The sequence below is a fragment of the Rousettus aegyptiacus genome, unplaced genomic scaffold (genome assembly GCF_014176215.1).
Source record: "Rousettus aegyptiacus isolate mRouAeg1 unplaced genomic scaffold, mRouAeg1.p scaffold_m13_p_18, whole genome shotgun sequence".
Taxonomy (NCBI): domain Eukaryota; kingdom Metazoa; phylum Chordata; class Mammalia; order Chiroptera; family Pteropodidae; genus Rousettus; species Rousettus aegyptiacus.
In genome coordinates, this window is record NW_023416293.1 from 13,910,745 (window position 1) to 13,937,015 (window position 26,271).

Genomic DNA, 26,271 nt, shown 5'->3' on the forward strand with positions numbered 1-26,271 from the left:
TAAAGAAAATTTTTCTAAAGTGTAACTTGTGCGTAGAAATGTAATGAAATATTCCATGAAGGGCCCCGGAATAATTTTTCTCCATCATCCCCTTCAGGGATCTGATAAAGCCAATTTTTAACAGCAACCAGTTTTTACAAAAGATGTAACTGAAGTTGAAGAAAAGTAAAAAACGTCATCACAAAGAAATTCAAATGTAAGCCCTGACAATCCTGTTCCCCAGGGTCTGGGTGTACCAAAAGAATTGTTTTCAGATTCACAGGTTTACAGCAGATTCAAGTGAAGGTCTTCAGATGTTCAGATCAAGGTTCAGAAATGCTTTTGGAAATTGTATCTCTTTAAGAAGCTTCATTTGAAGCACATTTAAACTTATCCAGTAAAACATTTAGAAAGTGTTAACATACTAGCAATTCCCATAAAACTTTCAAAGTTGTCAGCACAATAGGTCTTTGTACCTCTTGGTGGCTTGAGGACTAAGGCAGATTTGTGGTAATTCACGATTGTGCCACAGCCTCCTAGGATAATGACAGTCACCCAGCTGAGGCTTAAGATGAGTTTCAGAATATTGTGGATCCCTAATCAGGACAATTTTTGATGCTGTTTTCACTGATGTCAAACAAAACAAAATCGGGAACACCTAATTTCTTATCAAATGGCTTTGAAAACCATTCTTCAAAAAAGTAATTATAATCCCTGAAGTTTTCTCATGTGAGCAAGCATTTCTCGAAGAGTTCTGCCTTTCGAGTCCCACTTCTAAACTTGGGTGAACCTCGTACACCTTCGTTGAGCAAATGGTTGATGGAAGGGCACTTCCTCCTAGAAAAATCAGACACCTGCATTTACAGGTGGGAAGCAGATGCATAACCCGGGGTGCCCGTGGGCGCCTTCTGTGCTCCGCCAACCTCCCCTAGCTCTCCCAAGTTGAGGCCAGATCAGCAGCCAGTGACCACCCGCCCCGCCCCCTAGGACGTGGGTACAACTGCCACCCTTGCTGTGCAGAGGGAGAGACTGAGGCGCAGAGGAGTTAAGTGACCTACCCAAGGCCGTCCAGCAGAGGGGAGCTCCGACGGATGCGGCTGGGGCCTCAGAAACAAACCCAGCACTCTACACACGTGTGTACACACACACACGCATACATATGCACACACGCACACAATGTACACATGTGCACACACAAACACATTTGCACACATACACGTGCACACATGCACATATAGCTCACACAGACCTATGTGCACACATGCAAACACACATGCACACATGCACACACTCACACAACACTTCTTTAACTCTGAATTAGCAGCTTCTGTCCCATCGGGACCCGAAATGCACCTTCTTAGCACGCACTGTGTGATCCAGCAGTGTGCCAAACACAAGCGAGGAACCCAACTACTAGGACACTTCGGTCCCCGGCCCACTGCCCGACTGTGGCGGTTCTCGGCTTCCCTGCAAGGCCCAGCATAAGGTCTCGGTACTGCTCATGGGCTTGATTTTAATATGCTGAAGGACAGTTAATGAAACTTAAAACACAGACGTCAGCCCGAGTGCTGGGACCTTCTGCAGCTGCCGGGAGCCCCGCCGGACGGTCTGGATAGCGGCCCCCAAAACGTGTGCGGCCAACGCAGAGCTCAGAGCTCGGAGCCAGGCTGGCAGGCGGCCGTGGTCGTTTGCAGCTCCGCTGCCATCACGCCCTGTCACCCTGCTGCCAAGGACACCTCTCAGAACCGCAATCGGGGAGCTCGGTGCCCTCAACCTAAACGCTCAGATCTTCATCTTAAAGCAGCACTTTCCTAAAAATAAAATAAGGTAAATAAAATAAAGTAAGATAAAATAAAATAAAATAAAATGAGAATGTCGATTACCAAGTGCCAAACGGTTAAAGGGGCAGAACGGAGAGCCGGGCTGGCTGTGCGATTTGCTGCGGTGACGGCCAGGACACAGCCGGCCTCATCCGACAGTCGCCGCTGCCGGATCTGGCCCGAGCTCCACAGCACGCACGGGGGACAGAGTGATGAGTGCCCAGGCGCTGGGGCCAGGCTGACCAGGACCCAAGGCTCTGCCCCCTACTGGCCAGCTGTCCTCGGGCAACTAACAGAGCTTGCGACTCTCCAGTTTGCTCCCCTTAAAACAGTCCCGGGGGCTCCCTCCCTGCTGGAGGAATTCAGATCTTCCGCCTAATACTCCAGGCTTGAAATCAGCAGCAGAGCAATCTGCATCGAAACTCAACGCAGCGCCTGCGCACAGCAGGTACCCAAAAGTCGGGGTTCCCTGCTGGGCAGCCTGGTCCCGCTCTGCACCCTGCGCCTTCAAAGCTCATAGCAGAGATCCTGAAGCATAGAACATGTTCGATAAACGTAGAAATGACGCACAAGTCCACAGAGGTCGAAGAGCCTGAAAAACTCGTCAAAAATCATATCTAGTAACAGCTGCTCTAAATTTCACACATTTTCTAACATTAATATAATTGGTTAGAATAAAGCTTTAAGTTCGTAACACAGGCAAAAAGGCACTAAATTTAAACACAGTCCGATTAAGTTTGAGTGGTAACGGAAGTTAATGAAAGAGTGAATGGATCATCAAAATCTCACCATGATTACAATTTTTTTATTTACTCGTAATCTCAACTTTCTTTCCTCTTAGTTATTAGTTAAAAATAGAAAAATTGAATAGCTCATGACTTTCTAAGAAATGCTAAAGGACATGAAAAATCTAAAATATTTCGGTATCTAAGTAAATACTGCTTGAGAGCATAAATTGTTAGATTCATGGAAATAAAAATTACAAGTAAGCCCACTTATTAGAAACTCATTTTTTTGTTGTTTTTTTTTTCAATTACATATAGTATAAGATAACCTTTCTAAGGATCTTCAGTTTTTTTTCAATTAACTCTTTCTTTTTTGGTTTTATCTTTCCTTCCTCAAAATATAAAAGAAAATATAACATACATTCATTGATGCCTTTATTTTATTACAATCAGTAGATTGATGTTTCCACTAATCACGATTGCTGTGTGTTGAGAAACTGTGTAAGGACTAGATTTTTTAAAATTCTACATTATCTATCTATTAAACTTTTCTTTTTTCACAAAGGTTTGAGAGGGGAAAAGCAAGGTCTACTAGAATAACTGAAACACATTCCAGATTGAGTTATACAGCCGCATATAAGATTTGCCCAAATAAAATATTTCATTCTAGAGGAACATTTATGATGTGAAAGATTATTTTATTCATGTGGCCAGATAATGTGATGTAACATATAACATTACATTTCATGAACTAAGAATTCTGACATCCATTCTGTGGGTCCGTATTTTAAAAATAATTACTGCGTGATTCCTAGGGCGGTCACGTTGGATGTGCCGTAGATTGTTTAGTTATTTACCTAAATGTTTTTAAAGGCCTTAAATAGAAACAAAATGGCACCGAGTTTATTTCCTCTACTCTAAATAGAGATATGAGCCATGAGTCATCAGACATAGATCACGGATTGTGATTAATGTGGGGAACTCAACACAAGACTACAGAGGAACGAAGTCTCAAACGTCGCGATTGCCAAAAGATTGAGCAAGGTTCTGTTTAATTATTAGTGCTATAAAAAGTGAGGAATATTTACCTGGCCATATAGTACTGTGTAAAAGTCACTTATCTCTCCTGCCAGGTGCCACATTTCCCACAGTTATTGAAAAGAAGGAGAAGAAATCTTTGCTTAGTCATTCCGTTCCCAAATCCGCCATCCGCCGCCTTATATAATTTGGGGGTTGGGGGCTTGTGAAGGAAACTGTTTCTTTTTTTAAAGTGCCAACGAGCCCAGGTCCTCAATAAACTCTAACTGACTAACTCCTTTGTTACTAAAAGGTATCAGCGAAGACGAAGCAATGGCTTGGCAGGAACTAACTGGTTCAGTATTTACGAGTCTTCTGTGAACTCTCCAACATCTGGTGCAATCAAAACGATGAGTAATTCAGGGGGCTTGTTCTTCGTGAATCCCAAGTGCAGGCATACTCGGAGGGCCCCCCGGCACGCGCTTGTGCGCGACGCCCACCAGAGACCCCGTGTCACGGACATCAGTCCCCACAAGCATGTCCCCACGCCTGGGGAGCGCGTATTCGGGAGGTCTGCAGCGACTGCAACTCATTAACTAAACTTCAATGTCATCACGCAACATGGGTTCAGACGGCATTGTCGAACGCCTCTTGGGTTTTGGCAAAGACTCCATTAGTTATCTGTCAATCATTTATGAATCTTCTCTGAACTCAGATAGCGAATAATGTTTGACCACAATAAACGCGGATCCTTATAAATGTGAGTCAGTACAGAGTGCCGTGTGGTGGTATGCAGTGAGTTTGCAGGGATGGCGAGGGCGTTTAAAACAGAATCCTGTCACGGAGAATGACCGCAGCTGCCCTCCCGCCCCAGATGGTCAGACTGTGCCTTGACTGAGAAAAATAATTCATAAGAACTGAGGTTGTGATTCAAGTTTTTCCCTGGCACAGTTGGAACATAAATCGCTTATTCACTGTCACTGGGGCTGGGTACAGAGCACCTGTGATTTGTGTCACATGTGAACGTTACTCCAGCCCTCTTTCACAAAAATATGTTCGTTTCTCACAAAGTGCTGAGTGTCTATTTCTGTTCAATTAGCCTGACAGATAAGCTTCGAAAGACCAAAGTAACTCATTAATGTGATGTTTCTTCAGCACGCCAGTTGGCTCTATAGGAAAGTGAGTAAGAGAGCCACAAAGAGCAAATAGTATTTTTAAAAGGTCTGGTAGGAGTTACTAGGAACCCAGAAATACGACTCTCCCTCAACGTTTTTTGTACGTTTTGTAAAAACAGAAAAACATTTTTTGTATGTTTAGTCCAAGAAAAGCGCTGATGTGTTTGTTGGAGCCACGAGCTGATCTCGCTGCTTTTTTTACGGAAAGTTATTTTTGCATTTTCAGAATGACTGACAGACAAGTGATGATTATTTAGACATGGGTATTTGGGAGACAAATATGCATGACGTGAATCTGTTACTTAAAAAAAAAAAAAAAGATGGCAATTTTTTCCAGTGTTAAAATTCAGGTTTTCAAAGTAAAAACTTGAATTTTGGAAAGATGTTTGACAGCTTCCTGGTGGTAATATCAGTGAATAACATTTTTGACACTGTCTAATGAAATGGAGACTTGTGAAGGAAGTTTGCCCAATTTAGTGAACCTTTATTTTCCAAATTACCTATATAAGGTGTAACAAAATTGTGTATATGTGAAAAGTGCTTTTGAAACACAAGATAGGTTGACATGGTTTCAGATTTCACATTTCGACTAATCTTTAGGAAATATCATTTGTAGAGTTTGGGCGTAGCGTCAAAGAAAAAACATCCATAATTATTTGAAAAGGCGACTATAATTCTCCTTTTTCTAACTTCTTATTTGAAAATCATGTTATGTACATCAACCAAAACAGTATATCCCTATAGACCAAATGCAGAAGCAGACACAAATCCAGCTGTCTTTTATTAAGTTAGACATTAAAAAGATTTGTGAAAATACTGCATTTTATAAATTATTTTGTTTTGTAATACTTATTTTTAGCTTAAAATGTGTTATTTGTTGTAACATGTAATGGGTTTATTATTATTTTAATAATAGGAAATAAATTGATATATTTATAAATAATTTTTTTTACTTTCTCAATTTTAATTTCTAATACGATTAATACTAATAGATATACTTCACAAAAGAAATGATTTTTTGGGGTCCTCATAATTTTTACAAGAACAGCTGCTTTGGAGAGTCATATGTCCTTTAACATAGACATGAGTATATTTCTAATATTGTGCCATGTTATCATTTCACTACTTAAATAATAGCAAAGAACGGACAATGGTGATTATAATCACCCAATCCTTTTTAGTTCAAAATACATATTTACTTGTTCAGCTAAAACATCTTACCTCCCAGCCTCCTTTGCAGCTAAGAACAAGGAGTGCCTACTTTCTGCTGTGGGATGTAAGTCACGTGCTCACGTGGCACCTTAAGGTGTCTCGGGGAAGCGTGCGTTCTCGCCCCGCCCTCCGTGTGCTTCCTGGCAGTGATGGCTGGAACTCGAGCGGGCATTTTGGAACACGAGGACAAGAGATGGAAGATAGTAAACCGGAGGGAACGAGGGGCAGGATGACTGCATAGAGCCGCCGGACCATCCCTGGACTGTCCACCTCTGAACTTCTTTTGTACGAGAAAAAGAAAAGTCCTATTTAAACCTTATTAAACCATTTTCTGGTTTTTCTATTATATGTAGTCAAATCTAATCCCCTAAAACTACAATTCTGATGAGGGAAGTGCTGCATGTAAATGCTTTAGGTTTTCTAACGAGAATATCGGGGGTGGGGGGAAGTTTGCTCCATTAGCAAAAGAAAAGAAAAAGAAAAAAAAATATGGGAAAAGACATGTGTTGCTCTAAGAACCCAGATTTTATTACTTCGAAAAACAACAGGGATATTTGACAAGAGCTTAAAATGACCTGTGGTCGTTTGAGTAATAATTCTCTCCTGATGAAGCGTGATCCAGATTTTTCCATAGATTCGAGGAAAGAATAACTTTAAAATTATATATATATAAAAGGTATGACACATTCATCATTTCTCCAGCATTAGCCTCACAGCATTACATTTTATTTTATTGGGGCTGAAGAGATAGGTTGCCCTTCTAATCAACTGACCAATGCACAAACAAGCTCGGGTTAATGCCTTGGCTAATGAACAAGCGTGACAAAAACACTGGCCGGCAAAACATGAATAAATAAATGACCAGACGCTTGCAAGTGCTACCTGTGGTGTTCCAAAGTGTCAATCATATCTCTAGTCGCCACTTAAAGAATTAATATCTGCCAATGTTATCATCTAAAACATATTTACAGAGGTCAGAAGAGCACGTCTGACCTCCTCTGTGCAAAGAGGTGATGACATCAGGAGGGTATGTCACAAGCCATAGCTCAGCTGGTGGATTTAAGCTGTTCGGAGTTTTGCCCACTAAGGATGATCTCCTGACCCCTCACTCCGCAGCCTTCCACTCTGTGTCGCAAAGCCCTGCTCCACTTCTGAGTTAATCATTTCTTTGCCATTATCTGCCAAGAGTTCTTATCTCTTTTGCTGTCACTTTATAACAGGGTCCTCTTATCAACCTGCAGAGAGTCATGTGATCCGTCTGACCCTATCGCAAGCTTCCATTTTTCTGATTAGACACCATCCTGAAACTGGATCCATGGTTTACAGCAGGTCACTAATGCTGGAAAAAGTACAGGGTCCAGGGGACAACTCGCTTGTAACTTTCTGAATTCTTGAATTTTTTTTTTTCTTTTTCATAACTTTCACTAAGGGTCACTGCCATCTGATGCGTCTACCCCCAAGGCCACAAAATTTGACAAGCTGCGCTTTTTCTCATGATCAATGATTTCTGCTTTGAGTCAAAGGATCACCTGTGATTTCACTAAGAATGTCTTCTAACTCAGACACTGGGGACGCACAAGAATCTCTAAAGCATGGACTCACATCTGTTGGTAAGTCGGAGTTGTTCTTTATCATCTATTTATATTTTGCTGTTACATGAATACATGGAATTTAATCTCATTGATGTATTTAGTATAAGTTACTTGTTTTCCCTATCGTCTTTATTAAAAGCACATAAGCACATGTATATATGACACATATATCTTCCTTGGGGTTGAAAAAAAGCAAACACGTATTCATTATCGCCATTAATGACATTCTTGATGTCATTCTATCAGCCTAAGACAGCTGGGAAAATATGTCGATTTCGTGCCTAATATTTTCTGATAATTTTTAATCAGAAATAATAAGCTAAAATTTGAATAACTGGAAACAAGTTAACCATATGAAGTGATCGATCACTGATCAAACTTTGACAGCTTTCAAATATTTGTGAAGTCTCACGATACAGCACAGTATAGTGTCTCATTCACTGCAAATACTATAGAAAATCTTTTGTTTTTCTGGCAAACAAAAGTCACACCAACAACAACGGAAAAGCATGCTACATCTTTAGTTAAGGACCAGAAGTTAAGGGTTATTGTTTGTTTTTCAAAATGATGACCACGTCTTCTTTTTATAAACATAAGTATATAAAGCTAATTTCCATTTTTCAAAAGAACAAAAAATGGAGTGACAAACTTAATGTCACAGCAAGAACACACTCAGTTAGCCCTGGCAGTGAAAGGCCAGGGGAGGAGGGGGCCGGTGGTCTGCGGTCAGCCGCCCGGGCTTCCCTCTCGCACTTTCTTAGGCTTGGGGGCTGGGGTCCCCTGCGAACTGCTGGAACCATTAGGAAAACTCCGGCTTAGCTTTTCCCTTCTGGTTGAAAACCAGCTGACCCCGCCGAGTGCAGTGATTTTTTTTATGGGCCCGCTACACCCTAAAGTATATCAGTTGAGGAAATGGTTCCAAAAAATGGCCTGTACTTAGGAAAAAGAACACTCAGGAGGACGAGCCGAGGGCAGCCGGGAAGCGACTGCCCTGCGGCCAAAAGGGCGTGGGTATCAGAAAGGGGCCGAAAGGGACGAGAACCGATGTCACCTCCTGCGCTGACCACGAGCTCCCTCCGGGCGGGAGCCGCACGGGCGTCGGGCGGCTCGGGCGCGGGGCGCGCGGCGAGAACGCGCACCGGCCACGCGCGCTCGCTCGGGGACGCGCCGGCGCGGGATGGCTCAGGCCTCCGGCGGACGCGGGCGAGACAGGATCCGGAGTGGCGGGAGGCGCGCGCTGGGCAACTGCGGGGCGACCGTCCGCCCCCCGCAGCCCCGGCTCTGCGGTGGGACAGGCGAGTCGGTCCTGAGCGGGAGGACACCTGCCGGTCGCGGATCGGCTGGCGGGGAACCCGCGGGATGTCCGCCCCCCGGAAGGACGGCTAGAGACTGGCCTCAATACCAAGCGGCGGAGGGAGGAGCGCTCCGCTGGCCTCCTCAGCACCCCAAATCGGCGCGGGCACTTCCGGGCGCCAGGTCCCGGGATGACAGAGTCCCAGTCAACTTTCCGGTCAAAGGGACCTCCTTCCGGTGCGTGACCGCAGCCGCCCGCCCCTTCCCCATCCGCTGGCATTGCAGGCCCGCAGGTGGCTGGCTGAGAGATGTCCCTGTTTGCAACATCTTAGTCACCCAGGCTGGCTGCTGGCACTGAGTCCGTCTGTTCACGGGGTCACTCCTGTGGTCCTTGGCTAGACAGACTCAGCCAAAGAGCTGCCCCAGAGGAGGAGGGGACAGTGTGGGGCCCTCAGATGCAACAGCTGGGTGGAAGGGTGTGGGCCCCAACCCTGGAGTAGAGCTGCCCCCCTGGACGGGGGGGGGGGGGGGGGGGACTCTGGGCGGCTTGCAGATGGGGTAGGGGTGTGGAGTGGGTCGCGGCACTGAGCCCAAGGTCTGTAGAAGTCACTTGGGGTTTCCAACTCGCCATTCCTGCAGTTGCGGGCAAATGTGCCGCCTTATCCAAAATGCTGCCTCTGAGTCCTAGCCCGGCACGTTTTCTTCCACGCTCGTTGGCGGTGCCATGAAAAACGTGTATAAATGTCTGCGCTCAGAGGAGAGTGGAGTCCAGATGACCTGTCCCTTCCGCCAGATAACCACTGGGAGGTGGGGGTAAGGGCGGCAGACTCAGGTCATAACCAGTGTCCCTTAGGGGTACCTGGCTCCGCTGTACTGTCCAGACTCGCAGTTTCTGGCTTAAGTTTTCTTTTTTCTCTCTCCCAAATGGTGATTTTACAGAGTGTGATATACAGTAGTAATTCAAGAGACAGAGCGAAACAGAGAGAAAGATAATACTTGTCTATAGCAACCAAAGAGCCAAATCTGTATGGCAGGATTATGACATGTATTTATTGACCCTCCTGCGATGTGCCGAAAAGTATGCTTTGATCCGTATTAAATTTAAGTGATTCTTCCAATCAAGTGCATTTACGGACTGTATCATCACATTCAACACAATGTTGCGTATTATCCACAGGAATCACATCCGCAAGCTAAAGGCAGCGCGCGCGCAGAGCAGACGCTGTGTTGAGACTGGGCTGAAAGTCGCTACCTGGTCCCCTTGGCGCCTCGGGGCTGCTTTCATTCCGGTGACAACCTCTAGAAAGCCTCGCGTCCATAGGGGCCTCTGAAAGTAGATGCCCTGCGCTGGAAAGTGACATGGCGGGTTACGTCGCCCTGACCTCTAGCTGGCTTTGTCTGCGGTGTACTTAAGATGCCAGTCACCAAGCCCAGGTTCTGAGTGAGGTTCTGCCGCCTCCTGTCCCTGCTCGGCCAGCGCATGTCCCCTCCCCGGGCCTCCACCCACAGGTCTGGACCTGGCCAGAGTTAAAGGATTTCTTTAATGCCTCTTTTAATAAACAGAGAGAGGTTCATGGAGGAAGGGAGAGCGGAGACTTGGCAGTGCCCTTTCACTCGACCCCTCTGCCCAGACGTAATGTCCAGGGTCATCTTGGATCCGGCCTTGAGCTGGAGCCCAGCTAGAGAAGGGCTCTGGGAAGACTGCCGCCTGGAGGCCCCGCCCTGCCCCCAGCGCCGCCAGCACGCTGTCTGGGGCAGCGCCCCGTCGTGCTCCCCGAGTCCTCGGCCGGCCTCTACTGACGTGGGTTGCCCTTCCCCGCTCTCCTTATGGGGACAGAAACTTCTCTGAGAAGTCCAGGTGGCTCCGAGGAACTTCAGGAGTCTGGGGGCATTGCGGTCTGGGGAAGAGCTGGCCCGGCATGCACATGACAGTCTGCCCAGGGGACCACAGGAGCAAAACTCGTCTGACACTTTATCAAGGCCGCCCCTTTCTTCGTTTTGGGGGAAGCTCTGTTAGGTGTGTTTTTGTGGGATTGAGAAGAAAAGACATACTTAACTTTCAAACTCCAAGTAATCTGAATAGAAAAGAGCATAAACTCTTTGGTGAGTGGTTTCATCTGGGGGTGATGTGACGGATCCCTGAGGACCACCTCATGCACTGTAGGACAGTCGTCCTAGTGAGGACCTTAGAACAGTTGCCGGTTCCCATCTAGTCAGCTCCTTACGGAGAGGTGAGTGGGCACAGTTAGTAGGAAGGACAGACAGGACAGCAGCCACCTTCGCCACGGGCATTGGCGCGGCTATCCTGTGACTCTGTGACCCCGCTGCCCTGATGACAAAGTGCAATCAGTGAGGCCCAGGCCCACTCAGCTTGACCAGCGAGCGAGCCATAAACAGCCCCCGGATGCGATTCTGAAACCCATGCTCTTTCCTCCAGGGACCTGTCCTTACTGATGTAAAGAAATTAGGATGAAAAACTTGGTCCACTCCGGGCTTCCCTCCCAAGGGCATTTTGGCGATTGAGAGAGATGTGTGTGAATGGCTTGGGCCTCCCTTTCCCTTCTCCGGTGGGAATCAGATTTAGATCCCCCAGACTTGAGAAGGGCTGGAAGGGAGAGGTAGGTTGGTGAGGACAGCACCCAGAGGCCCTGGGTAGGGTGGGGAGGGCCTGGGAGGGCCTGGGAGTCCTGCAGAGGATGTCCGCTCAGGGGCCGAGCGCTGTGCACACGGGTCTGTTGCAGCCGTGACAGCGGGGAGGGCGCTGGGGGTGGCGCATCTTCTGGTTAGAGCGAGGGGGGTTCCGGGGGGCAGAGAGCCAGTCGCAGCGAGTGAGTTTGGACGCAAATGTCAGCGGTGTCGCGCGCGGGTCAGGGTGGAGAAAGAGAAGTTAAGCGTGCCCTCCACTTTTAAGCGTTTTTGACAAAGCCGGTGTGTCCCCTGCCGAGAGACCCTAATCCCTGCCAGTGCTCCTCAGCGCTCACCGCTGGCTCAGGACCTGGACCCCCAGCCTCAGGCCACCAGGCTCCACCTCCTCCGGGTCTACACAGGTTTGGAAAGAAGACGGGTCAGAAACCGGCGCGGCGCCCCTAAAGTGACTTCCTAGTTTCCGGACCAGAAACGCAGGGAAAAGTGAAAGAAAGCGTCCCCGGCCCGGCGCGTGCCTGCCGGCCCCCAACTCCTCGCAAAAGTTGTAGGGAGGTTGGAGGAGCGGACCCCGGACACTCGCACCTCCACGCCGCGAGACCAGGGGACGGTGCCAGCGCGAGTGGCGCCTTTCCGAAACCTCACGTGCTTTGCTGTCCAAGAGGGACCCTGATGGCTGGACGGCCCAGCTCTGCGCTGCCGGCACCTTGACCCTGAGAACCAGAACCCCTCGCTCTGGGCTCCCCCAAGGCAGGGCCCCCAAAGGTCCACCGGGTGGGCGCTGCCGGATCGGATCGCGGGAATTGGGCGCGGTCCCGCGGGAAACTGCCCCTCTGTGGGGAGGGGGGTCACGTGACTGCCGGCGGGGACGACCATGCCCAGGTGTGGCGGAGGCCGGGGGAGGGGTGCTGGGCTGGCTGCACAGCCGCTGGGGGTCCTGCTGCTGCCAGGAGGGGCCTCCACAACTTCGCCATTGTTCAGGTTTGTCCCCAAGCTGGACAGGGGGCAGTTCCAGTTTTGAGCGTCCCAGTTTTAAGTGGAAGCTGACTCGCCTCCATATCAATCACAAAGAGGAAGGGGTTGGTTAGGCTGGACCACCGACCTGGCATTTCGTCTGCAGCCTCAGCAGCTCATGGGAAGGCCGCTAGCTCTCCCAAGGCAGGCTTGGACCCCCGGGTGGGGACAACGCCCTGCAGAAAGTGAGCCGGGCACCACTACGGGGGAAGCCCGCCCGGAGAGCCACAGATGCCGGCCACCACCACCCGCCACCCCCCAAGCCGGCGACTCCGGGGACGTCTCTCCCTCGGGGCAAAGGCGGGAGGACGCGGGGGACCGCTTAGCCAGGTCCTTGCGTCACCTCGCACTTCCTCCCCGGTAAAGATGGGCGGTGACAAATGAAGGGGCTGTCGTGTGCTCTCGCGGGCACCGGTGGGGTAGGTCGGCCTCCTGCCCCAGCGCCTGAGGCGACGTGGTGCGCAGTCGCCCACACAGGCGCACAAAGGGATGTTGTCTTTTTAATGCGGCGCGACCCCCCACCCACCCGTTTATTTTTTTCAAGGCCACGGCCAGGCCGGTGCCGCTGGGCGCGTGCAGGGCGATCTGCCATCTGCGCCTCCGCTGCAAATCGAGCGCGGGAGAAGCCGGCGCTGAGCTCAAAGCGGACCCGCAGTTCTCGCTGAAGTTCATTGTCAAAGAAAAGCCAAGTGGCTTCGAGGGGGCGGGACGGACGGATCCGGCCAGCGGCCAGCGAGCCGGCCGCCCTCTTCGGTCCCATCACCGGCCACTGCGGTCTCTTCCCGGAGATTCTTCTAGAGACTTTCTGAAAAAAAAACTCTAGGTCTCTCCTGGGGCCGAGCACTGTGCACGTGCTGCGAGAGAAGCCATCACTCTGGTTTCTTCAAAACCAAAAAGTAGGACTGGGGGCCGGGGCGGGCGTTACAAATTGTTTCCCAGGGTGTAGATTGGCACGTTTCCTGCGAGGTCCCCGCCCTCCCTGCCCCAGGAGCACGGGACAGGTGGGTCTTCCACTCTGTCCCCGCGGGGACTTGTGTTTGTCGAGCCCCGGACACCCGAACCTCTCGGTCAGGGGGACGGCGCCGCGAGCACAGAGCGCGGCAGCAGGGCCTCGCGGGTGGGCGCGCGGGAGACCTCCCGGCTGCAGCCCGCAGGCTGCACGCGGGGCCCGCAGCGCTGAGCCGGCATAAAATATGCCAGCCTGCGCTTCCCGCGCGCATCAAGGCTGCGGGAGCCTCCCCGAGCCATCAGCCCTTATAATTGCAGCCGTCAATCAACGCTTTCAGACCGTCAGAACCCGCAAGGACAAGCCCCGGAGACCCGTCTCTTCGAAAAAGAGGTGGGGGAGCTTGGGGGAGAGGGGAGGGAGGTCGGCCCCGCATTGGCAGGCGGAGGGCCCGCCTCCCGGGTCCAGGCTGCGGAGCCTCCATCTGCCCGCAGCCGGTGGATTCCTGGGTGCGGTACCCCCCAGGCAATGTCCCAGGCGGAGGATGGGGGCTCTGCTCTCCGGCGGGCCTTCGTCATTCCTGGGCGGTCGGTGTGCCCGTGGGTCAGTGCAGAGCGCCGCGGGCCTCAATGCTGAGATCACACGGGCCCTCTGCCCTCGCGCTCACTGCGGGGGGCCTGCAACCTGATCCATCCCCAGGGACCCGGCAGAGCACCACCCGCGGCCTGTGCTCAGCTCCCGCTCTCCTGCGGAGGGCGCTCTGGGCCATGCCCAGGCCCATTCAAAGGCGAGCCCATCATGGGGCAAACAGTCCCCTGGCTCTGGGGTTGAAAGGTCAAAGGAGCAAAGTGAGTGCTCAGGACGAGCTCAGAGAGTGGGGACGGCGTGCGCTTGGAGAGAGGTGATGCTTGTGACTGGGAAGCTCAGCACTGAATGCTCCCTAGGTCTGGGATGTCTGCGCTCCCCTAAACCCCTGCTGAACGATGGGGGGCGGGTGGGGCGGGGATGGGAAGGAAGTGTGCCCTCTGGCCTGCGAGAACCAACTCCAGGGGAAGATCCTGCCCTCCTCGTCCTGCTGGGGCCCTGGGCAGGGATGGCCCTGGCCACACTGCAGTCCTGGAGCTGGAGAAGGAGGAGGGGGCTCTCAGAAGAGGAAGTCTCTCGCTGGAGACCCTTGTGCCTTCTCTGGCCCTGGGGCTCACTGCTGACTCAGCAGACGTGGTGCCTGGGCTGAACCTCAGAGCCTCGGCTGTCTCCCGGGCGGTGGACTGCGCATTGTTTTTGAGCCCTTGTCCCCGTGCCTGTTCTCCCCGCCGCCACCCCTCTCCTTTTGTGAAGATATAAATGAAGGTCAGCTGGCCTTCCGGCGCCATCACTCCGTCCTTGGGGGACGTGATGAGAGGGCAGCCTGGCCTGGACTTAAGAGGCTGAGCACAACGTGCCCCGGGCTCGGTCCGGCTCCACCTCGAGTCCAGGCGGAGGGCTCGCGCCAAAAGGCGGCGGCGTGGTCCCATCCGCCTGTCTTTCTGCTTTCAGCCTCCTGACTCCCCCCCCCGCCCCCCCATCCCCCTACTTCAGAGGCGAGTCTGGAGGCCGCCGAGCTGCCAGCCCGGGCCTGGGAAGGCGCACACTGGAGCTCTTGGGCCGGGGTGGGCGGGGCTGTCCTTATTCAGGCTTCAGGCTGAACTGGTTCCCAAAGATCTCCCGCAAAGCCCCGATCTGAGGTCTGAGATCAACGCCCTTTCTGAAATGTATATGCTTAATTCACAATGACACTCAAAACAACAAGGAATCTAGTAATACTGGCAATGGATTGGCAAGGTTACTGGTTACTATCAGGAGAGTCCGAGCACCTTAAGCCAGATCCCTTTGGCAACTTCAGCCCCACCCCCACTCCCAAATTTAAATGTTTCCATAAAATCCAAAGATACTATGAATACTGAAATTTAAATAATTTAGACTCAGAATATATACAGAAAAGCAGAATGACATGTCAGAGCCAACAGTATCTAAACTGTCAGGCGTGGGCAACCCACCCATTTCACATAGAAGCCGAGATCACGCACGGCAGTGATTGCAGTGTTTCTCTGGACCGGGCAGTTTGCACGTGTGGTCTCTCTGCCATTCGAATAGAACAGATTCAAATCCCCCCTCACGCGGGTTCTGATAATGACCCGGTCTCCGAGCAGACACTGAGTAGGAGGCAAATCAGGAGCCGCAACACGACGCTCGACATGCCATTCGGATAAGATCCGAAAACCTGTGAGAAGTGCCCGGGCTGGTGGCCGATACACCCGCCCGACAGACGGCACTTTAAAACTTCTAAAAAGTGCTGGGCCTCTGGGCCTCTGCAGCTCGCGCCCCTGAAGAGACACCGGAGTGGAAAAGGAAAGCCCAGGCAGCGGCGGCCTCTGTGGAAGCGCAGGTCACCAAGGCCGAGGAAGTCCGTCGCCGATATGATACTGGTGTGTGTGGGGGGAGCGTTTGTACGAAAGCGAAGGAACCAGGGAAGGGGGCACACACGGGGGGAGTGACCTCGGCCACTCTCGGGCGTCCGGGTCCCATGGCGGGGCCTCTCGGTGGACAGAGTGTCGTGCGGATGGACCCGCCGGACCCCGGGGAGCCAACCCTCTCTGCTTCTGCAAAGGGCGGTCGGCTGAATTCAACGTCTCTTCCCGTTTACGTTATTGGAATGGGTGTTGAAGCCCCCCCAGCCCCTCACCCCACGCAGGCTCGAGGGCGCACCCCACGTCCCCGCCTCCCTCCCGGCCGCTCGGCTCGCGGAACTCGCAGCCCCAGCCTGTCATCCGCAGCCGCCTTGCTCAGACAGAGGTCGCGCTCGCCCGCTGTATCCAGCAGGCAGCATCCACTCCCCGCCCCGGGCCAGGGCGCGCGGGAGGGGGTAAGGCGGGGTGAAGAGGTTGGGGCAGGCTAGGGGACGGGCGTGCGCGCCTGCTCATTGGCTGGTGTTGGCGCCCGACCCCGTGTCCGGACCCCGCGTCCCTGGTCGCTGTCATCACCCCTCATCCCAGCCTCCCCTGCCCCCGGCCCCACTTACCTCCCTTCTCCGCGTCCCCTCTCCCCGCCAGCGCCTCACCCTCGGGGCCGGAACGGGCCGTGCGCGGACGCGCAGGAGCAGCGGAGGGGGCAGGAGAGCGGGGCTGGGACTTCACGCTCCGCACTTGTGCCGGCGAGCGCGAGGGAGCAGGCACGGGGCAGGGGCGGCGAGAGAGAGGAGAGACGCCCGCCGCTGCCCATCCGGAACACGGCTGCAGACGAGCGGCGGGCGACTCCGGGCCGTCCCGCAGCAGCGACAGCGGCCTCGCCGCGGCGGCGGCACCTCTCCCCGGCGGCCCGCGCTGCGCGCCCGGAGCTCGGTGCACCGGGATCCGCGCCCCCGCAGAGTCCGCGGTGTCCGCAGCCCCCTGTCTCCGCCTCGCGGCCCGGGGACAGCTCCGGAGCTGCGGGGCTGGACGGGGCGCAGGGTCCGGACGCGCAGCCGGGAGGCGGCGGAGGCGCGCTCCTGCCAGCAGGCGGGCGAGCAGGCGCCCCGGGCGGCGCTGCCTCCTCCTCCTCGCCGGCGTGGAATCCGGGCGGCCGTGCCCAGGCGCGGGGCTCGCGGACGCCACCGAGCCGCTCTCCCCGCCCGCGGCCGCCTTGTCATGCTGCCCAAAGTGGAAACGGAAGCCCTGGGACTGGCGCGGTCGCATGGGGACCAGGGGCAGATGCCGGAAAACATGCAAGGTAAGCGGGCGCGGCGCTCTGGCTCCCGCGGCCACCGCGCCCCGCGCTCCGCGCACCTGGAGCTGGCGGCGCAGGCGGCGGGCCCCGCCGCAGGGCCGGCACCGAAGTTTCGGGCTCTCGAACCGTGCGCGGTGGGGGATTCGCCAAGCGATGCCTGATCGTCCGCTTCCAGTTGAGAGGCGCTTCCAGCTCCCCGGCAACCCGAGCCGGCGGCTTCGGCCGAAGGGATGCGGGAAGGGAAGGTCGTGCTAAGACGTGGGGTGTCGCCCTGGAAACCCAAGCGGGGTCTCAGTCGCCGCAGTCGGTGGCCAGGAAACTAGTGCCCTTGCGTGGAGGGTACAAGAGGCCACCCCAGCAAGGCTGGTGTTAGGTGTTAGAATGGGGGTGGGCACCCCCAGAGCCCAGGCGCGCCCCGGGCTACGACCGCAGCCCTGCCGGCAGAGCGGGAGGACTGAAGCTGACCCCGACCGCGTGCTCGGTGCTCCGGGGGGTCCCGCGGAGGGGCGGGGCGGGGCAGCCTGGTCCGCGGCCGGCGGGCGACTGCGGGGTCCAGTGCATTTCCCCGGTTTCGGCTGCTAACAAAACGGCGAGACTCGCGCGCCGCGGTTTCACCGCGTTCTCAAACAGCGACACGAGCTCCGGCTGTCCGGAGCCTTTAGAAGTTGGTCGTGGCGACGCTGGGCCGGGGAGGGGACAATGCTAGGAAGAGTCGCCGGTGCCCTTCCATCCTCGCCCCTTCCCGCGCGCAGGATGCGCGGGCCTGTGATCCCGGACGCTTCCTGCCGTCCCCGTGGACGAACTTGAAAGGGCCGGGGAGGTGTGGGCGCAGAGATCCGGACCAAGGGGGTGGCGGCGGGGGCTGGGGGGCGCCAGGCCGGGGGCGGGTTACTCCTCGCGATCCTGGGGTCTCCGGGAAGGGCTGTGGACGTCGCCTGGGCTGAGGACGCTGAGACTAACTTGTGGGTCGGCTGCGGGGAGTCCCGGGTGGCCCAAAGGGTTTTCCTACTGGTACCTGGAATCCCCACGAAGTGGGGCGTGGGGGGCGCGGCGCCGGGAAGCGGGGTCCAAACCCCTCCGCCGGACCGAGAGGGACGGTGGGTTGGGCGCCCGCGAGGCCCACGCGATTCTTGGATCCGAAGGGGAAATTCTTGCTGCTCCTCCCGGCGCGCGTTTCCGAGCGACTCCGGCAGACGCTGGAGCCAGAAGCCGGGGAGGGAAACGCCACCGTGAAGTTCGAGCGGGGCGTCCCGACTCGTCCGACCGCCCCCAAGCAGAGTTCGCTCTGCCCGCGCCCCGGTCCCGCGCGCAGCCCGGGGGTGAAGGCAGCGTGCTAAGCGCCTGGGCTCGGCCGCCTCCCAGCCACGCGGCCCGAGAGGAGGCCCTGGGGACGGGGACCCGCTCCCGCGTTTGCTTTGGTCTCAGCTGGGGACGCGCCACAGCCCAACGGGTTGGGGAGGACTCTGCCGGGTCCGGGACAGCGCCGCGCCGCCGACTCTGGGCGACGAGAATTCTCGGCGTGTCTCCCTCTGCGGCTCCGGCCGTCCAAGGCCGCCCCCTCCCCCCGCCCCCACAGTCCCCTCCACGTTCTCAAGACGGGGCCGTTTTTGCTTGCGACGGATTCGGTTCTCCAAACCCCTGCCTAAGTTATTAACCGCACCAGGCAAACTCTGGAAGGTGCCCGGGTGTCGCACCGCGGCGCGGAACCCCCGCACGGCCCCTGGATCCCCGCGGCGGGCACCGGCGGCCTCTGTGCTCCTTGGATGCTAAGCTAGTTTACTTTGTTGGGGGTCCCCAGGGAACCAGAAAACACACCCAGTAAAGCGCACTTTTCCTCAGTCTCTAAAACATGCTTCAAACAATAGTCACGAGCTTTAGGAGAGATGGCGCTGTAAAGGAACTTCTCAAACCGTCGGCCTCCCCCAAACCCCCAGGTTCCCCTAAACCCGAGAGCAGCCCGCTTGAGGGCCGGACCCAGGCTGGGGCGCTGGAGGGCCGCACGCAGCATCCCCTCATTTCTGCGTCGCGGGGCCCAGCTCTTCCCCCAAACTCTCCCCGTTCCCGGCCGCATTGCCGAGAGGCGGCTCAACTCAGCCGGCCGATGTCGATGTCGGGAGCTCGATGACACCCCTCCTTCCCCACGGCCCTTTCCGGGGCCCCTCAGAATCCTTAAGAGAAGAAAGAACTTTACTTAAAAGACGGGGGGGGGGGGGGGGAGGAAGTCATTGGCAAGGGGGCCTCTGTGGCGGCAGTGGCCGGGTGCTCTGGGGATGGGTGAGTACGACTTTTCTCTTTTTCAGTAAGCAAATCAGGAAACTGGCCGGTCATCGGCCCCCCGTGCCCCACCGCACCCTCTGCAAACGCCACTGATTAACTTAAAACAAACGGGACTCGCTGTTTGCGCGCCGGGGTGGTGTTGGCTGAGGTTGAGCAAGGGCGGAGGGGCCCCCGGGGTTCACAGGACGGTGCCCGAGGGCGCCCGGTGCCGGTGGCGCGACCTGCCCCTCGCCCTCCGTCTCCGCCGCGTGGACGCCGCGTCCCGGGGGGACGGGACCCGGTATGACCCGGGGCCTCCGGGCCACCGCCGTGCCCGCGCACAGACATCCACCGCCTGCTGCCGAGACGCCGCGGCGGGGCTGGAGCGGCTGGGGCTTTGGCGGAGCGAGCCGGTCACCCGACCCCCGCGGCCTGATTTCTGTGTAGCTTCGCGGGGCGATCTCGGGGTGTTTACATTCTGCAGTGATGGTCGGAAGCACGTGAGACTCATTACAGGGCTTCGGTGCTTTGTGAGGAAGCCGGACCCTCCTGGGTCCCTTTCCTCTTCTCTCCACCCCCCGCCGGGCGTATTCCCTTTTTCCTTTTCCTTTTCCAGGAGATTTTCAAATGGGCGCAGATGAAAGGGCCCAGACCCAGGGTCCTGTCCCCACGGAAGTGGCGTTTCCACTGGGCGGGCAGGGCTGAGGGCTGCGCGCCCCAGGCTTTCCCCGCAGTGGGGCTGCTGACGGCCGGGCGTCTGGGGCCTGAGTTTCTGGGCCAAGTGTTTGCGAATCAGCGAGGTGCTTGCTGCAAACTTACTTCCAGGGTGGGGGCTCATCGCCCTCGCGTGTTTCCCTTCGCGGGGCCACGGTGACACTTCGGGGACTTTAAGGAGGTTTCGAAGTGACCCAAAGTTGTTACTTGAGGCGATTCCTGTTTCTAGTCTGATTGGCTGCTTTGCAGACTTGTGCCCAGCACAGAAATGTTTAACAGAAGACGCTGGAGCTATTTTTAAATTTAAAAAATGTATGAACTTCAGCTCATTGATATCAAAAGATGTTTTCCTTTCACTGCAGAAAAGTAGTTCTCTTAAGTACACCTGGGTGAAAATTTTATTTTCTATTTTACCCAGCGGCGTTTGCCCACCAATCACCGAAATGGTTTTCATTGCAGAATAAAAACCTACCCAGGAAATTAATGGGATGTGCGTGTCCATTTCTCTCTCCTTCCAGCGTCTCAGTTTAAAATGGTGAATTATTCCTATGACGAAGACCTGGAAGAGCTGTGTCCGGTGTGTGGAGATAAAGTGTCTGGGTACCACTACGGGCTCCTCACCTGCGAAAGCTGCAAGGTGAGCTCACACGCCCCTACCTGAGAAATAGCACGGATGTTCAGAAGCCACGCACACCGTGGGCTTGCTTGCTGACGCCAAGTTTGAGCTGTCATTTTAGACTCAGCTTAAAATCAGAAAGGGAGTTAGTCTCAGGGAGCTGAGCCTTAGAAACGTGTCTGGTTTCATTCAGAAGGCAAAGAAATGTATGCTGTTTAGAAAACTTTGCCACTCTCGCGGCTTTGAAGGATTTTATTGTAGTGAAGTGATGTAGCTGTAGGAAGACTTCCCCATTTCTAACAGTCTCAAATATTGATTTTACTTGACTTATATACATTTAAAGCATTGCTGTTCTCGAGAGGAAACATGACAGAGTATTTCCCAAATACCTTTTAACTTCAGAGTATTCTGTGCTGCAAGTCTAAACATTTTTTATCCACAGACATAAATTCCCAACTGTATGATTTCATCCTGATTTATTCCAAAAATAATTTTTAAGATTTTTGGAAATTTATATTATAAAAAAACCCAAGAGACCAGATCATAGTTTATAATAGTTTCATAAATATATTATATGACCTATTTAAATGCACGAAGTTTTAGTATATAAAATATACTACATGGGTACTAATAATATCAACTAGACATTAAGGATTTATCTCAGATGTTTTTTATATATTCCCAGTAAATTTAATACTCGCTGTTTTTTAACATTTTTTTTTTTTTAAGTAGAAAACTCAGTACAATTACTCAAACCACTGCCAGGAAAACCCCTTCATTCTCGATAACAAAGTCAGATCATTTCACTTTATGGCTGGTAGGATAAACAGAAAGAATATAGCATCCGGTAAAGCTGTAATTATATTGTAAAGCTACAGGTTTTATTTTCGATTTACTTTTTGAGTGAAATATAAGGAAAGCACACACTGCTAAAATTCAGCTCTCTGCTGTACATGCTTTGCCATTAGTTTCACCTTTTTTTTTTTTTTTTTTTTTAACAGCGTTCCCATACTGGAATGCATTCTGGTGGAATTGTGAACATTTTCCTATTTTGCTCTTTAAATCTTTTTGATTTTAACTACCTAATGTTGACATTTTAAAAGATCTGAGATGTTTTGCTATTCAGTTTTTCCACTGGTGCTTTGCAATAGTTTCTCACTGAAATTGTATCGGACAACTTAAAAACAGTGCAGTCATCACAAGTACCTCTATCTAGACATGAAGGTTAATAGAAAAACAGATTTTTTTAAAAAAAAGCACTGGTCAATATACAATGTATTTTCTTCTGACTGTTGAGATGGAATGATTTGTAGCCAAATCTTCACAAGATTTAATGTAATTCTTCAGGAATATAACTCTGATGCCAGAAAAACCTCCACTCTAGCCTGACACTGTTTTGGGGGTTCGTCTTGTTAAAATGTAGAACAAACCACAGACCCACATAAAGGCTCAAACGGTGCCATGAAAAGATTTACTGCCGACTTCCTTAACTGAAACAATGGAAGGGACGGGTGTTTTATCTGTAACATGTCTCACTGTTTTCTCTGTCTTACAGGGTTTTTTTAAGCGAACAGTCCAAAACAATAAAAGGTACACGTGTATAGAAAACCAGAACTGCCAAATAGACAAAACACAGAGAAAGCGTTGTCCTTACTGTCGGTTTCAAAAATGTCTAAGTGTTGGAATGAAGCTGGAAGGTAAGAGTCTTCTAAAACGACTTCCTGTTAGAACTCCAAGGACCTGGAGTGTAAAACGCCACTGGACTGTGATGCACGCCGCTGTTTTCCCAGCCGAGTGACACTGTTGACGGCAACGTTAAAGTCTCTATGTTGCGTCAGCAGAGGTGCCTGAGTCTCCTTATTAATTAATGCTGGCGAAATCACTGGGGGGGAGGGGATTTTGAAATCAGCTGTGCCCACCCCTTTTTTTATTTGAGAAGTGGATGCATTTGACACTAAAAAGGCCATTCTAGATGAAAACAAGACTCAAGTGATTCAACTGAGAACAAATCAAATAACTTGCCAAAAAAAAAAAAAAAAAAAAAGCCCTTAGTTTAAGTTTTCAAATCAGGATGCCCTAAGTGAAAGTTCGATCTGGAGCTTTTCTAATAGGTGTGCTTGTCATAACTGTGGCTGTCGATTTCATGATTCCTGGGCAAGGGTCAAAGCCTGCAATGGCCAAAAGGAGTTTCTCACAGAGTATCCTTTTTGAGAGTGGGAAAGCATGTTTCTTTTCTTTTCTTTTCTTTTTTCTTTTTCTTTTTTCTTTTTTCTTTTTTTTTTGAGATAATGACTAAACTTGCAAAATTTAAAAAAAAAAAAGTCGAGAAGCAGGAAACATGCCGAACTATGAAACCAGTAGCCATGCTGGGACAAGGACACGGGGGCGGTTTCTCAGAAGCCGCATTAAACTGCAGGCTGGAAGCACAGAGCCCATGCCCCGTACGCGTGGTGTGTGTTTGGGGAGGTGGTGCAGCCAGGGTGTCACTGCTGGGAATAATTTGTGGTTCCCGGGCTCCTGTGGAGTGTCGCTGTTCTTCAGCCTCTCACCTAACTCTCACAGATTAAATGCACTGCGAATAATGTGATAGGAAGGAATATGGCTCGCTGTCAGGTGCCAGGTGTGAGGGCGCATTTTCTTTGACCAACGAGGCACGGGCTGGCTGTGGCTGGAGCTTTTCTGTAACGTGGGACCCAGACTTGATGGAAATACTCAAAAACTGTCCAGTAAATCTGCTCGATTACTAATGGATTCCTTCCCACTAGAAGCGGCCACTTGGGTCACGAGGACCATTAAGTCTGTCTTGCTTTTGAGTGAGATTGAAATTAGCGGATGCATGTTAATTTATTTATCACCAATCACTTTTTTATTTTCCAAAAAACAAGATATTGTGGTGGGAGACCCAGAAAGTAAAATGTTAAAAATAAAATGTCGTGACTTCATAGGATGCCATTTAATTTCTTTTTTTAGAAACGAAAGTAAAAAGTTGCATTTCTTGGCTTTAAAAGTATGCCTCCTTAACTGTAAGTCGCTTGTAGTGCGTACTCATACCTCCTTACCAGTGATTGGAAAAAACTGAATATTCAATAAATTATTGTCCACATAAAAAAACTATTATCTTGTGCAGTAGTCTGGATACCTACTATTTACAATAAATTTTTAATGCGATACTAATCCTAAGATAAAAAGCTCAAAAACTTAACCTCCAGCCATTTCAACATGTCACAAGCTGTCAGAGGTTGCTGGTTTCTGTCTAATTGCAATTGGCCACTGTGGGCTCAGAGAGAATGGCTACCTTATTAGACATGGCCCCAGACTCCACGCAGCACTGTGGTAGTGGACTGTCTTGACAGCTTCTGAAGTGAACTTGCTTTAATTATGTCCAGTCTTGCTTAAATTAAAAACAATATCTGGAGATATCTGCTGTGTGCTGAAGTCCAGGTGAAAATGATTTTCTAGGGAGAGCATGGACCCGGCCCTCGTGCAGCAAACTAGCCAGCATGCTTTGAAGGAGGACGCTGTTCAAAGGGAAAATTCTCAATCCAGAAACGGGTTATTTGATTTTTTTTCTTCTTCTTGGCAGTTTGAGTTTCCGTTAAAGAGAATCACAATGTAACTAGCAGAATAGAAACGGATACTCTTAATAGAAAAACTGCTAGCCTTTCTTAGGAATACAAAGTATCCTCCAAGTGTGGCAAAGGTTAGAAAATCTCTTCGGTCCGCCAAAGGGTTAATGTGGCCCTGTGTACCCAAAATACTTTTTGATGACAAACACACTTGGAGGAAAGACTTCATAACTAGAGGACAGGGCACTTTTTTTTTTCCTTTTTAGCCTTTGTGGGCTATTGTAAAGAAAACAACCGCACGCACACCACTTCTGGTCAATTTTCAGTATTTACGGTGGCTGGCAATCGGGGGGCGCTGACGACTGAGGTCTAATTCGCCCCCTCGCTTGCTTGCCCCCCACAGCGGTCAGGGCGGACCGAATGCGCGGAGGAAGGAATAAATTTGGGCCGATGTACAAGAGAGACAGAGCCCTGAAGCAGCAGAAGAAAGCCCTCATCCGCGCCAACGGGCTGAAGCTGGAGGCCATGTCGCAGGTGATCCAAGCCATGCCCTCCGAACTGGGCATGTCCTCTGCCATGCACAGCATCCATTCTGCCTCCAAAGGCCTACCTCCGAGCCACGCTGCCTTGCCTCCCACAGACTATGACCGGAGCCCCTTCGTCACGTCCCCCATCAGCATGACCATGCCGCCTCACGGCAGCCTGCAAGGCTACCAAGCCTACAGCCACTTCCCCAGCCGGGCCATCAAGTCCGAGTACCCCGACCCCTACACCAGCTCGCCTGAGTCCATCATGGGCTACTCCTACGTGGACGCCTACCAGACAGGCTCCCCCGCGAGCATCCCGCATCTGATCCTGGAACTCTTGAAGTGCGAGCCAGACGAACCCCAGGTCCAAGCCAAAATCATGGCCTATTTGCAGCAGGAGCAGGCCAGCCGGAGCAAGCACGAGAAGCTGAGCGCGTTCGGGCTGATGTGCAAGATGGCAGACCAGACGCTCTTCTCCATTGTGGAGTGGGCCAGGAGCAGCGTCTTCTTCCGGGAGCTCAAGGTACGTGCGGCCACCTTGGCCCAGGACCCCCCTGCTGGAGGGACCGGGCTCGCCCCGCCGAGCGAGCTGCTGTTCTGGGCGCGCGTATCTCTTGCTTCTTTAAGCCATTGACGGAGCAGAGCTTTATGACTCGCCGTTAGCACTAGAGCACGAGGCCTTTATTGTGTGTAGCTCTTAATTTTTTTTCAGGGGGTGGATTTAATGTTAAATGCAGGAAGCAGTTTTCTTTTTCAGAATAGTGGAATGCTTTGTGTATTCTCTTTAAGTCAGCTGCTTTGTGGCTGGAAAGCAGAAGTCTGTGTGATAGAGCACTGAGTAAACTTTTTAAAAATGATCAAGTCCAGAGCTGTATTATAATGGTGCCATTTCGAAAGAAAAAAAAAAAAGGAAAAATGGCAGCCCTCAGTTGTGTTTAGACCCTAAGAATGCAAGTAATACCGCGGGGTTAGTGGGATCGGGTTGGTATTTACTACCTGTTTATCTTGATGTTAGGTTGGTAAAGCGGTTGTTTTCGGAGCAAATTCCAGCAGGATGTTTGCCGTCGCTGCACGGGGGGTGGGGGAGACGGCCAGTGGGCAGGGCGAGGCCACTTGGCCCTGGCTTCAGGTCCCAGAACCCATGTCTGTCGTTGCTTTTAATGGACTGGTACATTGTAAACATGGGACTTGTTTGCATAAGGATCTCTGCTTAACTACATAATTATTTTATTTCCTGAAACTGAAGACGGAATTAATATGGGCAAGTTTGCATAGAAGGTAGACTCTCAGAGCGACTACCGAACCGACCATGCTTGGTAGTCCCTGGTTCCACTCTCGGTTTAAAAACAAAAGGGAATTCTGGATTCGATTCCTAAATATCTTACAAAATCAGCGTCTTCCTTTGGCTGTCGTGGGGTGAGGGGTGAAGTCGGCA

General features: G+C 52.2%; 1 protein-coding gene across 4 annotated transcripts in view; it reads left to right on the forward strand.

Annotated features, from left to right (window-relative positions):
* Positions 1 to 7,258: 7,258 nt before the first annotated feature.
* The window catches only part of NR5A2 (nuclear receptor subfamily 5 group A member 2), an 85,243-nt gene continuing 66,230 nt past the window's right edge, over positions 7,259 to 26,271 (forward strand). The window contains exons 1-5 of one of the 4 annotated variants that reach the window (XM_016150566.2): positions 7,259 to 7,542; positions 17,024 to 17,160; positions 20,646 to 20,764; positions 22,299 to 22,440; positions 24,713 to 25,359. In XM_016150566.2, the coding sequence (XP_016006052.1) occupies positions 7,475 to 7,542; positions 17,024 to 17,160; positions 20,646 to 20,764; positions 22,299 to 22,440; positions 24,713 to 25,359 (1,113 nt within the window). In that variant the 5' untranslated portion in view covers positions 7,259 to 7,474. Of the gene's footprint in view, positions 7,543 to 17,006; positions 17,161 to 19,769; positions 19,914 to 20,645; positions 20,765 to 22,298; positions 22,441 to 24,712; positions 25,360 to 26,271 lie in introns of those variants that run through there. The other 3 variants (XM_016150564.2, XM_016150563.2, XM_016150565.2) reach the window with 3 other exon arrangements.